The sequence below is a fragment of the Panicum virgatum genome, chromosome 1K (genome assembly GCF_016808335.1).
Source record: "Panicum virgatum strain AP13 chromosome 1K, P.virgatum_v5, whole genome shotgun sequence".
NCBI lineage: Eukaryota > Viridiplantae > Streptophyta > Magnoliopsida > Poales > Poaceae > Panicum > Panicum virgatum.
The window spans coordinates 54384615-54396335 of NC_053136.1; the positions used below are offsets into that span (position 1 = coordinate 54384615).

General features: G+C 48.2%; 3 protein-coding genes across 5 annotated transcripts; all 3 read right to left on the minus strand.

The window, feature by feature from the left end:
* Positions 1 to 149: 149 nt before the first annotated feature.
* Positions 150 to 3391, minus strand: LOC120644817 (translation initiation factor IF3-4, chloroplastic-like). 3 transcript variants are annotated; one of them, XM_039921553.1, is made up of 10 exons: positions 3006 to 3391; positions 2860 to 2899; positions 2708 to 2767; positions 2049 to 2110; positions 1856 to 1911; positions 1731 to 1764; positions 1278 to 1323; positions 1113 to 1205; positions 771 to 1025; positions 150 to 691 (listed from the first exon to the last, which is right to left on the minus strand). In XM_039921553.1, the coding sequence occupies exons 1-9, from the start codon at positions 3290 to 3292 to the stop codon at positions 813 to 815; spliced, it is 891 nt and encodes a 296-aa protein (XP_039777487.1). In that variant the 5' UTR covers positions 3293 to 3391; the 3' UTR covers positions 150 to 691; positions 771 to 812. The 3 variants fall into 3 exon arrangements, with proteins under 3 accessions (XP_039777487.1, XP_039777480.1, XP_039777473.1); XM_039921546.1 differs by having other exon boundaries at positions 150 to 681; positions 1278 to 1350; XM_039921539.1 differs by having other exon boundaries at positions 1278 to 1350; positions 3006 to 3390.
* Positions 3392 to 4852: 1461 nt separating this feature from the next.
* LOC120644839 (NADPH-dependent aldehyde reductase-like protein, chloroplastic) lies at positions 4853 to 5847 on the minus strand. Its single transcript, XM_039921576.1, has one exon. The coding sequence runs from the start codon at positions 5784 to 5786 to the stop codon at positions 4983 to 4985; it is 804 nt and encodes a 267-aa protein (XP_039777510.1). The 5' UTR covers positions 5787 to 5847; the 3' UTR covers positions 4853 to 4982.
* Positions 5848 to 5929: 82 nt separating this feature from the next.
* LOC120644831 (putrescine hydroxycinnamoyltransferase 1-like) lies at positions 5930 to 7885 on the minus strand. Its single transcript, XM_039921565.1, has 2 exons — positions 7179 to 7885; positions 5930 to 7089 (listed from the first exon to the last, which is right to left on the minus strand). Exons 1-2 carry the CDS (start codon positions 7587 to 7589, stop codon positions 6229 to 6231), a joined length of 1272 nt encoding a protein of 423 aa, XP_039777499.1. The 5' UTR covers positions 7590 to 7885; the 3' UTR covers positions 5930 to 6228.
* Positions 7886 to 11721: the final 3836 nt, after the last annotated feature.

Below are 11721 nucleotides of genomic sequence, written 5' to 3' on the forward strand. Positions count from 1 at the left end.
ACCAGAAATGCGTAGGCGCTGGCACCTGTAGTGTAGGCTGAAGTTGCTTCTGCCAGTCCAGACTCCCATCTGAAAGTCGCGCGACCCAGGCAGGCTGGAAAGCCTCTCCGCCAGGGATGAAATGGTTTTTGCTCGCCCGAAAGGTTTTATTATGTGGTGAAAACAAATTCATATTATCACTTACACAGATAACTCACGCGAAGCACATTTTCTCTTACAAGCAATCTTATCTACAACAATGACTGGAAATGACGAGGCAAAACCAAAATCATGTACCAAGCACACCGTCCTGAACAAATCATTCCTAGGCTCTGTAACTCGTGATAGTAAGTAGTTGTCAAATAGATGCACACGATCTTCTCTACAACGATGACTCGGAATGACAAGGCAAAACCAAAATCATGTGCCAAGCACACCGCCCTGGACGATTTTCATAGTAAAATGCTTCAACTATCACTACTGATGTCGCTTTAATTATTTAATTGTTCGAAGCAATGTGATTGGTAGCTCTCAAAGTGTCCTCCAGATCGGAGATGTTGGCAGGCTCCTCCAGGTTCTTTATGGACATCATCAAGCCCTTATCCTGTTAGACCGCCTAGGCGAATGCTTGAACAGATTTAATTGTTGTACAACAGCACCAGCCTTGTATTTACAAGAACTACACCAATACAGCAGCTGTACCTGCATGATACTGGAATGTATATGTACTCAGGAAAACAAGAAGTGCACAATATGAATTAAAGATGGTATTATCTTGAAGTGCGTGATACCTTGTTCAATTTGAGCAAACGTCCTTGGCCTTTACAGTTCAATCAAACATTTGCTGAGACTTCTGCTTCAGGCTCCTTACTTTCCTCCAGTTGCTCTGTCAGAAGTTCATCATCACCGTCTGATTGGTCTTTCTCTTCTTTTGCAGTATCCTTTCTGTTCAACTCATCCTGCTCTTTCTGTATAGCTATCTTATTGGGAACAAGAACCACATATATATTCCTCTCCACAAAATTTTTACTTTCTTCCGTCGCTAGCTGAAATATCAAGAAATTTAAAGCTTGCAACTAGATGGATTGTTTATTGAGGAAAATAAACGAAAAACAACTTTAGCAACACATTACCTCACCAACATCATTTTGGAATCTTCTCAGGAGTTCAATAGCTTCTTTTTTATACAAGTTTTCCCGTCCTTTCAAGTTCACGATTATCTTAACCTTAAAAAAATAATGTAAAACAATAAGTCACACTAGAAAACACACTTGCACACACATAATGAAAATTATCACCTTGTCTCCAGCTTTAAGAAACTTTCTTGCAGCTTTAAGCCTCACACTGTAATCATGGACATCAATGTTGTATCTGGCAGGCAAATACATGCTGGATTAAAAAAACACCTTAAATTACAAACAGTTAATTTAGGTGCCTTCTGATGCCACAAACAAGTCAAAATAAATTATTACTACAAAAGTTTGTCAATACATCACATGAAAAGGTCATGATAACTCCAATCAATATATCTATGAAATTTTGCAACTCTGATATGTCCAATAAATCAAACCAGCTCCAGGCCTCCAGCAAAAACTGCCCTAAAAGGTACCTCAGGTACGCAAGGTGGAAGTGAAATAAGAATTATCCTTCTTGGCTAATTAAGAAGGTCCACAAAAGCAACAGTTTAGACATAAGCTTGAATAATTAATGTATTTGAGACAAAAAAAAAAGTAAAGCTGACGTGTTCTTACCCCATTTTCAACTCCTTCAAGCCCATGCGTTTTGCTGCAGGGAATAAACACAAGTAAACATCAAAAGTCAATGCATTTGAATTGTTACCAAAGGCTGTAGAAAAACTTAAGCTATAGAAGTTTACCAACAGATCTTTTCTGCTGAATCTTTTTCTTCTTCTGCTGCTCATACCTGTGCTTTCTGTACAAAACCAACAAAAATGCATTCATATGATCCTAAAACGAGAAGTTTGAATCAGAAAATCCATGTGACTGTACAAATAAAATTGTCTGAAAACATTCAAATTATAGGTTGGTGTGATGTTAATTGCAACATACTTGTAATCTCTCTCCTCAAAGAGTCGAAGTACTGGGGGATCTCCGTCTAATGATAATATTGCCTGAAATAAGGAAATATCAGCAATCCTAATTGGTCTAGATTGCTGCACTAATACAGAGTGCCTTCTAAAGAATATCTTGCTTAAGGTAAGCACAGAGTGCCTGTTAATGAAGGTAGCTTGCAATGCAAAGTTAGTGCATGCGCCTGCATAGATTGCACAGAGCAGTGTATGAAAGGGTTCCATGTATACTCCAGTAGCTGGTGTTAGGGTTTAGAGTTTTAGATATTGCGAACTGCTACAGTCATCATTGCGTCACACTAAAGTGTTTTTCTATTTTAGAAGCCCATGGAGACTACTCTACTATTCAAATTTCAAGCTTAGTAGTGAACATTCCTCAGTAGGGATGCAATATACATATCTCTTAGGTCATTGGATCGACCCAAGATTTGGTAAAATGAACTACAATGGAATGCCACATTGCCACATAATTAATTCAGCAGAGAGAAATGAACTAAAATGGCAAGTCAGCATAATTAGTTAGCCGATCCAAAAATAAAACCATTGGGTACCCACAGTTCCTCTTTGTATAGCTTTATGCTGAAACGTTTGCTTTCGGAGGGAATGAATAAGTATAAACGTCCGAGGTAAGTAGTGTACCAGTATAAGGTCATTGTCGTCTGCAATTTGAACTGCCTCGCTTACGGATACCACGCCAACCTGTAGGAGAAGAATGAGGTGGAACGGACAAATCAACAGATAATTAAAACGAAATCGGTGAAGCTGCAGAATTAGATACGAGCATTGATTACCATTCTTTTCTGTTCATCCAAGAGCCTTACAGTCGAGGACCTAGCAAAGAGAAGCATCTCAAAGTGTGAATAGGCCGAGACGAACACGGTAGCATGTATAAACTTATACTGACGACTCCACAAAATTGAAGGCACACGGGATGTACTCGATTCGTTCAATGTCAAGGGCGGGGTCGGAGTCAGGGTCGGGCCCGCGGTCCCTCCTTCCCCACCCGCCGCCTCCGAGCGCCTCCTCATCCTCCTCCTCGTCGCTCTCGTACGAGGGCGAGGACGAGTACCGCGCGACCACGACGAGCCTCGCCGGCGCCCACGGCCTGGCCGGGAACCGCGCCGACGAGGAGGGGGGGCCCGATGCGTTGGATACGGCGCCGGGCCTGTAAGGTGCGCGGGACACTGCCGGCGCGAAGGCGAAGCCTGCGGCGACGCCGACCATGGCCGACGGCGGTGGCCGGGGGCACGGCGGCCTTATCTGCTTCGAGGGCTTTTGCCGCGAGAAGGAAACGAGTGGAGTGGAGGGGATTGGTGGGGCGGAGGGGTTTTGGGCGAGGCGACGTGGAAATGGAAATGGGGTGTCCCATAGTTATGTGGGCCGTGTTCTTACCTCTAACGGGCCAGAGTGGCGAGTCCATTTAAGTATTGGGCTGAGTTTGTGCTGGAAGGTCCTGTGCCTGAGTGGTTATGTGGCTCAGCAGCTCTGGATTTTTTTTCTTTCGAAAGACCCAGGACAGGTTCCGGGTTTTAATTAATAAGAAGGAGCAGCAGTTACAAAAACCTTAGCCGATAAGTAATCGGCGCAGGCTGGGGCATCGGAAAGCCCCACAACAAGAGTTAAAAAGAAATACACTGATTACTCGCTAGAAGGTCTATCAACTAAAGTGGCTAGGTGTTTGGCCCCTGCCGACACCCACAGCCTAGCAGTCTCTTTTATTTCCTCCACAATCCTGCTCGGTGTCTTGACAGCATCATAAAAAATTCTACTATTTCGTTCGCACCAAATCGACCACGCTACTAGGATTGTTAGCGAACGTGCCCCTTTTGCCTCCGTACTTGTAGAGTTTCCCACCAGGTTGAAGAACCAAGTAGTCAGATCGCTAGCCGTCTCCCTGTTTGCCGGGTTCATACCCGGGCAGCGACTCCAGGCACTGATCGAGCTCCAAATGAAACAAGCGACCGGGCATTCCGTGAACAAATGCAAACCAGTCTCCGAATTCCGCAGGCACAGCTGACAAAAATAGCAATTGGGCCATTCGCGCAGCATCAACCGATCTGCTGTCCACACCCTATCTTGTAACATAATCCACATGAAGAACTTGCATTTCGCAGGTGCCCAAACCTTCCATACCATCAAAGGGAATAGGGAGAGCAATCCTCCTTCAAACTACATGTTGTAAGCTGATTTGGCCGAGTAGTCCTCCGATGCAGTCCTTGTCCAAACAATAGTGTCTGCTTCCGTATTGTTTGCATCGAAGTTAGCCGCAACAATTAGCTCCCAAAGCTGTACAAATTCATCTAACAGTGGGACAGTCAGATCGTAGGCCACATCTCTGATCCATTGCTCGTCCAAAAGAGCTTCTGCAACACTTCTTTTTTTACGCTTGCAGCTCTGGATTATGAGCCAAGAGTTTTGGGTCCAGCTAGGGGTCTTCCGTGTGACCCCGAGCGAATGGATTGCAGAAGCAGTAGGGGCTGCTGCAAGGCCGAACATTTTCTTGAGCCGTCAGTCCGCAACTCTTTCTAACTGGAGAAAAATATTTCGTTGCAACAAAATATTAATGTTCTGTTGAAAAAAGTTTCATCAGAACAAAAATAAAATCTGTTCAGTTGTATCCAAATTTTACATTTAAAAAATAAAAAAGAAAAAAAATAAAATGGGCCGCGCGGACCACCAGTGGGCCGCGCGGACCACCAGTGGGCCGCGGAGTCCCAGGTCGCCTAACGGGCCGCGCGGGGGAAAGATGGTCGCACATTGCCTGAGAGTTGTCGCGTCAATCTGTGATGGCGAAATTTACCTTTATAATCATATATAAGCGCTCGGGTGACATACTAATATATAGTAGTGATACATACATAACATAACATAGATCGTGGTGGTTGCTGCGCCGCCAGTGCAAGAATGTGGGGCTTTACACGTAGCCACCGTTGACACGAATGACCTGGCCGTTGATCCACCCGGCGGCGTCCGTGCACAGGAAGCCCACCACCGGCGCCACGTCGTCTGGCTCGCCGATCCGCCCCATGGGGCACTCGCGCGCCACGGCCGCCACGCGCTCCTCCGACTTGCCGGCGTAGAACATGGGCGTGGCCACCGGCCCCGGCGCGACGCTGTTGGCCGTGATCCCCGTCCCGGCGAGCTCCTTGGCCAGCACCTTGGTCATCGCCTCCACGGCCGCCTTGGTCGCCACGTACGCGCCGTACCCCGGGCGCAGCGACCCCACGTTGGACGACGAGAAGGTGACGATGCGCCCCGCGCCGCCGCGCTCCAGCCGCCGCGCCGCCTCGCGGCAGCACAGGAAGGCGCCGCGCGCGTTCACGCCGAAGGCGCGGTCCCACTGCTCGGCCGTGGTGTCGGCGATGGGAGGGTACGCCGCGTCCTGCACCCCCGCGGCGGCGACCAGGATGTGCAGGTCGGGCCCGAACGCCGCCTGCGCCGCGTCGAACAGGCGCGCCACCTGCGCCGGGTCGGACACGTCCGCGCCCACCGCGACGGCGCGCGGCGCCCGGGACCCCGAGTTGAGCGCCGCGACGAGCTGCTCCGCGGGGGCCGGGTCGCCGACGTAGCCGACCACGACGCGGGCGCCGAGGGACGCCAGGTGCTCGGTCACCGCGCCGCCGATGCCGCCGGAGCCTCCCGTCACGATGGCCACCCGGCCTCGGAGCGGCTCGGGAGGTGTCGCTGCGGCTGGGTGCGACCCGTTGCTCGTTGCCATCACGTTGCCTCCCCTTCCCTTCCAACAAGTGCCCAAGTGCTTGGACTGGATGTGTGCTGCAATGGACGGAGGCGTCGAGCTGAGCGGCCTCCCTTTCTTATAAACAGAGGATGCAGGCACCAAGCGGAATAATCGCCTTTAAATGGGAAAACAAGTTGATGAATCCCTTTATTTCGAGAAACAAAAAGCTGCTACACCATCCCACTGGCTTCTCCAGTTTCACATGCATCTTTTATTGTCCTGTCGTCGTCAAATGCAGCAGGAATTCGTGCATGGTACACAATATGACAGCAGCAACTAGCAATGCACGCCAGATGCCAACAAACTACTAGCTAGTACAAAATACAATACAGGAATGTAATGCAAGGAAAAGTCCAGGTCCAGCAGAATGATACGGGGATGCCGAATGCGTAGCAGCAGTGCTCACAGCAGCGAGAGTCTGCTACTTGAGCTCCTCGTAGAGCAGCTCCTTGAACCGGGCTAAGCTCTTGGGCTCCATGGCCACGACGACGTCGAGCCGTCCGTCGCCGTCCGGGCCGGGGACGAGGTACACGAGGCCGCTGAACTGGAGGCACGCCCGGTTCATGAACGCCGGCCGGCCCCAGCCGAAGTCGGCGTCGTAGATCGGTAGCCCCTGCCAGCTTATCACCCACAGGTCGGTCTCCGGCATCACCCACTCACCCTTGCGCAGCCCAGCCGCGTCGCTCACCGCCTGCTCCAGGTGGTCCACCAGCGACCGGATGTACTCGTCGTCCAGCCGGGCGGTGGCGCCGGAGATCCTGTCCGCGGCGGCGTCCAGGGGCTCCGAGACCACGTCGCCCACCTTGGCCACCGTCGACGCGCGGAAGATGGCGTTGCCGAGGTAGCCTTCCGGAAGCGGCGGGCGGACGCGGGAGCGCGCGTCGGCGGTCATGTACAGGCGGGTGTCCTCCGTCGCCGCGAGGCCGCGAGCTTTGCACGCGCACCGCCAGACGTGGGCGACCACGGCCTTGAACGTGGACAGCTTCTTGCCGGCCTTGAGCGCGTCGATCTGGGCCTTGGACACGGGCAGGATGGCGGAGTCGAACGGGACCTTCGAACCACCTCCGCCGCGCCGGGAGTACTCGGCATGGTCGAACCGCACGGCGGGAGGGGAGCGCGCGCGGAGGAGCGTGCGGTCCAGCCACGGGCGCGGCGCCGCCTCGCCGGCGCCTCTCGCGATGGCAGCCCACGTGTTCACGAAGTCCAGCGCCGCGAGGCCGTCCGCCGCCGTGTGATGGATCGCGGCGCCGACGCACACGCCGCCGCACTTAAAGAACGTCACCTGCATAGGCGGCGCACGGGCACGTCAGCATCGCAGCATACGACCCTCTGGCTAGTGGCTACTTGCACGCAGCGCAGAGGTGGTGTGACCTGGAACATGGCCAGAATGCCGGCGCGGTCGTCGCCGCCGTCGGCCGAGGGGACAAGCAGCCGCCGCAGCTCGTCCGACGGGACGAAGCCGCCGAGATCTTGGAGCGTAGCGTCGGCGCGCGCAGTGACGAAGAGCACGCCGTCGCCGGTGCAGTGGATCTCCGGGCGGCCAGCGCCGTCCCGACCGAGCCGGCCGGCGAGGGGGTAGAAGGGGACGAGCACCTTGGACAGGGCGGCCTTGAGGACGTCCGGCGAGAAGAAGGCCGGGCCGGGGCTGGGCCGGTAGACGTAGACGGTGGGCGTGTGGCTCCTGGCCACGAGGAGGTCGAGGTTGGAGAGCCACACGCCATGCTTGGGCGTCGCCGCCTCGCCGGGCGTCACCATGCATGACTCGAGGATCTCCACCGCCATTTCTGCTAGGAGAGCTAGCTAGGCGGTGGATCGATGGGCTGAGAGGCTAATAAGTCTGCCGCTCGATCACTTCTCTGTCCGGGCCTCCGGCTGTTCTTATTCACGAATGCGTCATGACTCATAAATCGAGAGGATTCATCACTAGGGGCATGGATCCACTGTTGATTCTCCGAGTTGTTGCTTACCCACCATGCCACCATGTAATCCCAATCTTATGTTCATGGATGCAAGGAGCTAGATCGACGCTATTGCGTCCATGTTTTACTGTGGTGATTCATCTTAATTCTCAAGAAACAACGCCACGGTGGTAATGGATCCTAGTTTTTTTAGGGGAGGTAGTGGATTCTAGTGGTCACTTCACAATTCAACTTGGCCTTAAAATTGTATAGGATTAGAGTCCGGCCCTTTCAGAGCCCAATTCTTAGATTATCTACGTTAATTTGAATGCCTTTTACCATCCTTAACCACGACCATTTTTCCAATTATAAATATGTTTTTCACACCTTACGAACGAGAGTCAAAGTCATTGAGGGGCTGGCTACAGCCCATTAGGGCATTTCTAGCCCAGCCCACAGTCGAGAGCTTTCCGAGGAAGAAAACTATAGTGCGAGGGTGTGGCAGTGGAGATCTTTCCAAGAAATAAAAATAGTGGCATTAAGAGGCTGGGGAAAGATTAATTATGTTTATTGTAGTCACAACTACTGGGGCAAGATTCCTAGTATTTGTCAGCTTCATCTTCCCTGGTAGTAGTAGTGTCAACGAGTACTCAGATAGAGGCGTAAGAATAACAGTAAGCTAACGCTTCTCCCAAGTGCAATGAAGAAGGCTGTCAGCTTCCCTGCTGGTAGTAGGTCACATGATCACCCGTAGAACCACCAATGACTGCAAGGAAGGTGGTGGTTGTATATACGTAGTCAAATTGCGTGGCATAAAATTGGACGATCAACCTTTATTTCAGAGAGAAAATTAACTGGATCAACTTAATTAAAATAAGAACGCTACTTACCAACAGTACCTAGTAGGTGTAGCAAGCAAAGGTAATAAAAGACATTCAGAATACAGTCAATGGGCGAGGCGTGTCCTGCTGTCAAGATGGGGCCTCCGGACTTATTCACGTGCCCTGTAGTCAGTGTCACATGATCTTGTCCAGCTGTTTGATTGATGCCGGAATCTCGGGTACGCTGGCGCGTGCAGATCCATGTCCATGCATATATGACGACGTATCTTGTGATAATTGAGGCTAGCTACAGTGTTGGAGCGGGAACAGATGTACTACTGTGCTGTAGTTTCTGTGGCTCAAAATCGAACAGAGAGGCAGATAGAGACAGCGCAGCACGAGCACGAGAACCATGCGGCGGAATATATCTTTCTTGTCTGGATTCTTGTTACCGTCAGAGATAGCGATCGATTTCCTTCATTCCTTGGTAGAATGGTACTCCTATGTAGTAGGGTTTGGTTTACTAGCTAGTACTAGGTGTTGTTGGGTAGCTAGCATCGGTAAAAGTTACGTTGTTGCATGCAGCATGATAGTGATACCCTATCCCATCCGATGGTATGGTATGGTATGGTATGGTACTATACTACGTGGTATTGTATTGCATGCAATAAAAAGCTTCTGATATGATGATATGCTCGAGTTAAAGGCACAGGCTCGTATGAGCGGTGAGCTACTTGTTACGACATGTGCAGGTCGCAGTCACGTGCGTATTTGCTACTGCCTGGACTGCAGTGCCATGTGCACGAACTGATGAAGCAAATAATGCAGCCTCTCCCCACCTAGCGATACTACTGTACAAGAGATCCTGACAACCCGACCATCCCACATGGAAAAAAGACGTGGGCGCGACGTATACCATGCATTTCGAAAAACAATAGTAATAGATATGCACGCATCTATTGTTATCTCAATAATCGTCTAGTAAAATAAGCATGCACGTATCTACTCCTTCCGTTCCAAATTATAAGTTATTCCAAAAATTTTAGAGAGTCAAACCATCTCAAAGTTTGATCAAAATTATAGAGAGAAATATAAAAATTTATGACATCAAATAGGTGCACTATGAAAATATAGCTAAAAAAGAATCTAATGATACTTAATTGGTATCATAAATGTTATTATCTTGTCATATAAATTTAGTCAAATTTAAAAAACTTTGACTCTCCAAGATTCTTGGAATGATTTATAATTTGGAACGGAGGGAGTAGCTAGCTAGGCCGCTCCCAAAATTACCGTACCGAGTTACTAAGCAGGGGGGAATAAGATCAAGTTACCCTTAAACATGTTCATCGATTACCCACGGCTACCCTTATACGTGAAAAAAATACAGAATCTCATTTCCAAATTGCTGCCTATATATACCAATAATGCTGCCTGTCACACGTTGTGAGCTGTCAAGATGAGACTGCGTGCGTGCCCTTTTGTCTGCGCCCATGGCTGATGGTTGGAGTGGTGTGAAAGAAAAACACTGTTGGCTGGCTGGTGGCTGGAAATTGGTGTTGGAGTGGTGTGAGAGGAAAACACTGTTGGTGCTGGAGCTGCCGAACAGAATGCATGTTGCTAACTGACATGCAACTGCAATCAACCGAGAGCTTATTACACACGGTTCCATTTCAGTATTTCACCGACTGTTTACACAACACAGCGCCCCCACCGCACCTACGCCCCACCCACGCGGGAATCTTTTTGCTATCAATGAATGACTGAACCTTAACACCACTCCACGTAATACTGTTCTAGTAACCAGTCGTGTTGTGTATATATATATATAGTTATGATATAATGCACATAGGTGCATTCTGTACATAGAATGCATCCATGCCGCCGAGCGCGTCAGGCTGAACCACCTGGTGCATCCGACCGCACATGCATGTGTTTTTTCTAATTAATTTTTATCACCCGCTAACCAGGCAAAGTCACAAACAAATTTTCTTCTAAACCATAAGTCTGATTAACAAACCGTTTGTTGCATCTTACTCAAAAAAATATGCTTAACAAAACTAGATCCAATATTGATATATTTTTATATTTATTTTACAAATTGCATCTTCATTTATTACCGATTGCAACTCTGTCTAGTATCAAATTGCAACTAGGTATAACAATTGGGTTGCAACTCAGTCTTAACTAGTTGCAACCAGTAGTAATTGAGTTGTAATTGGGTACTAACCGATTGTACCAGTAGTAATTATGTGATAACGGGTTGCAACCAGTGCTAACTGGGGTTGCAACTAGCATGCTAAGACTATGGTGCAATTCTGTTATTTCTTTGATTGCAATTCAGAGTGCATATAGTTGTAATTATATATTATTTTAAAAATATTATTGAAATATATCGTTCAGGGATCTCATTTTGTTCGGTACATTTTTTTCCAACGACATGCTTCAAACGGATCTGAAATCACATCTACGATTCAAGAGATATCACATTTTTAGATTCAAATCAAGAAAAAGATTCCTCTGCATGCAAACTTTTGGTGGGTGTTTTGTGGGATGATGTGGCTTCAGATAGTAGGTTGGCTTTATTGTTTTTTCCTCATGGGCACGGATTGATGCTACGATAGAGTCTGTGCATCCGTAACAGAGAATGCATCTTGTTGCATTTTAGCCTCGCCGCGTGTGTGTATATATATATATATATATATATATATATATATATATATATATATATATATATATATATATATATATATATATATATATATATATATATATATATATATATATATATATATAACTGCGATCTAGCATTGTAGCGTTGGCAGTTTTCTTTAAATAAAAGGTAGGAGCACTAACCATATCGATCTATCGGAGAAGCAGGTCCAAACAGTACATAAGTGTGATTACATAAATAATAGTTGGAAAACTCGTTCGTGCGGCTGACAACGGAGAACTATAAAACCAGTCTCAATGAGAGTTTTATGGAACAGTTACCTAGACCGGAAAGTAGGTGATTACCTAGACCGGAAAGTAGGTGATTAACTGTATCACGTGAGATTTATGAAGATGAAACTCCTCTCACATATTGTGATGAAACTTCTCATTATCTCTCCTCATAAATACCTTGTCAAAACAGCAAAGTTGGTGATGTGGCGTAGAAATTAAAATTTATAAAACCCTCCGTGGAACTGCTGT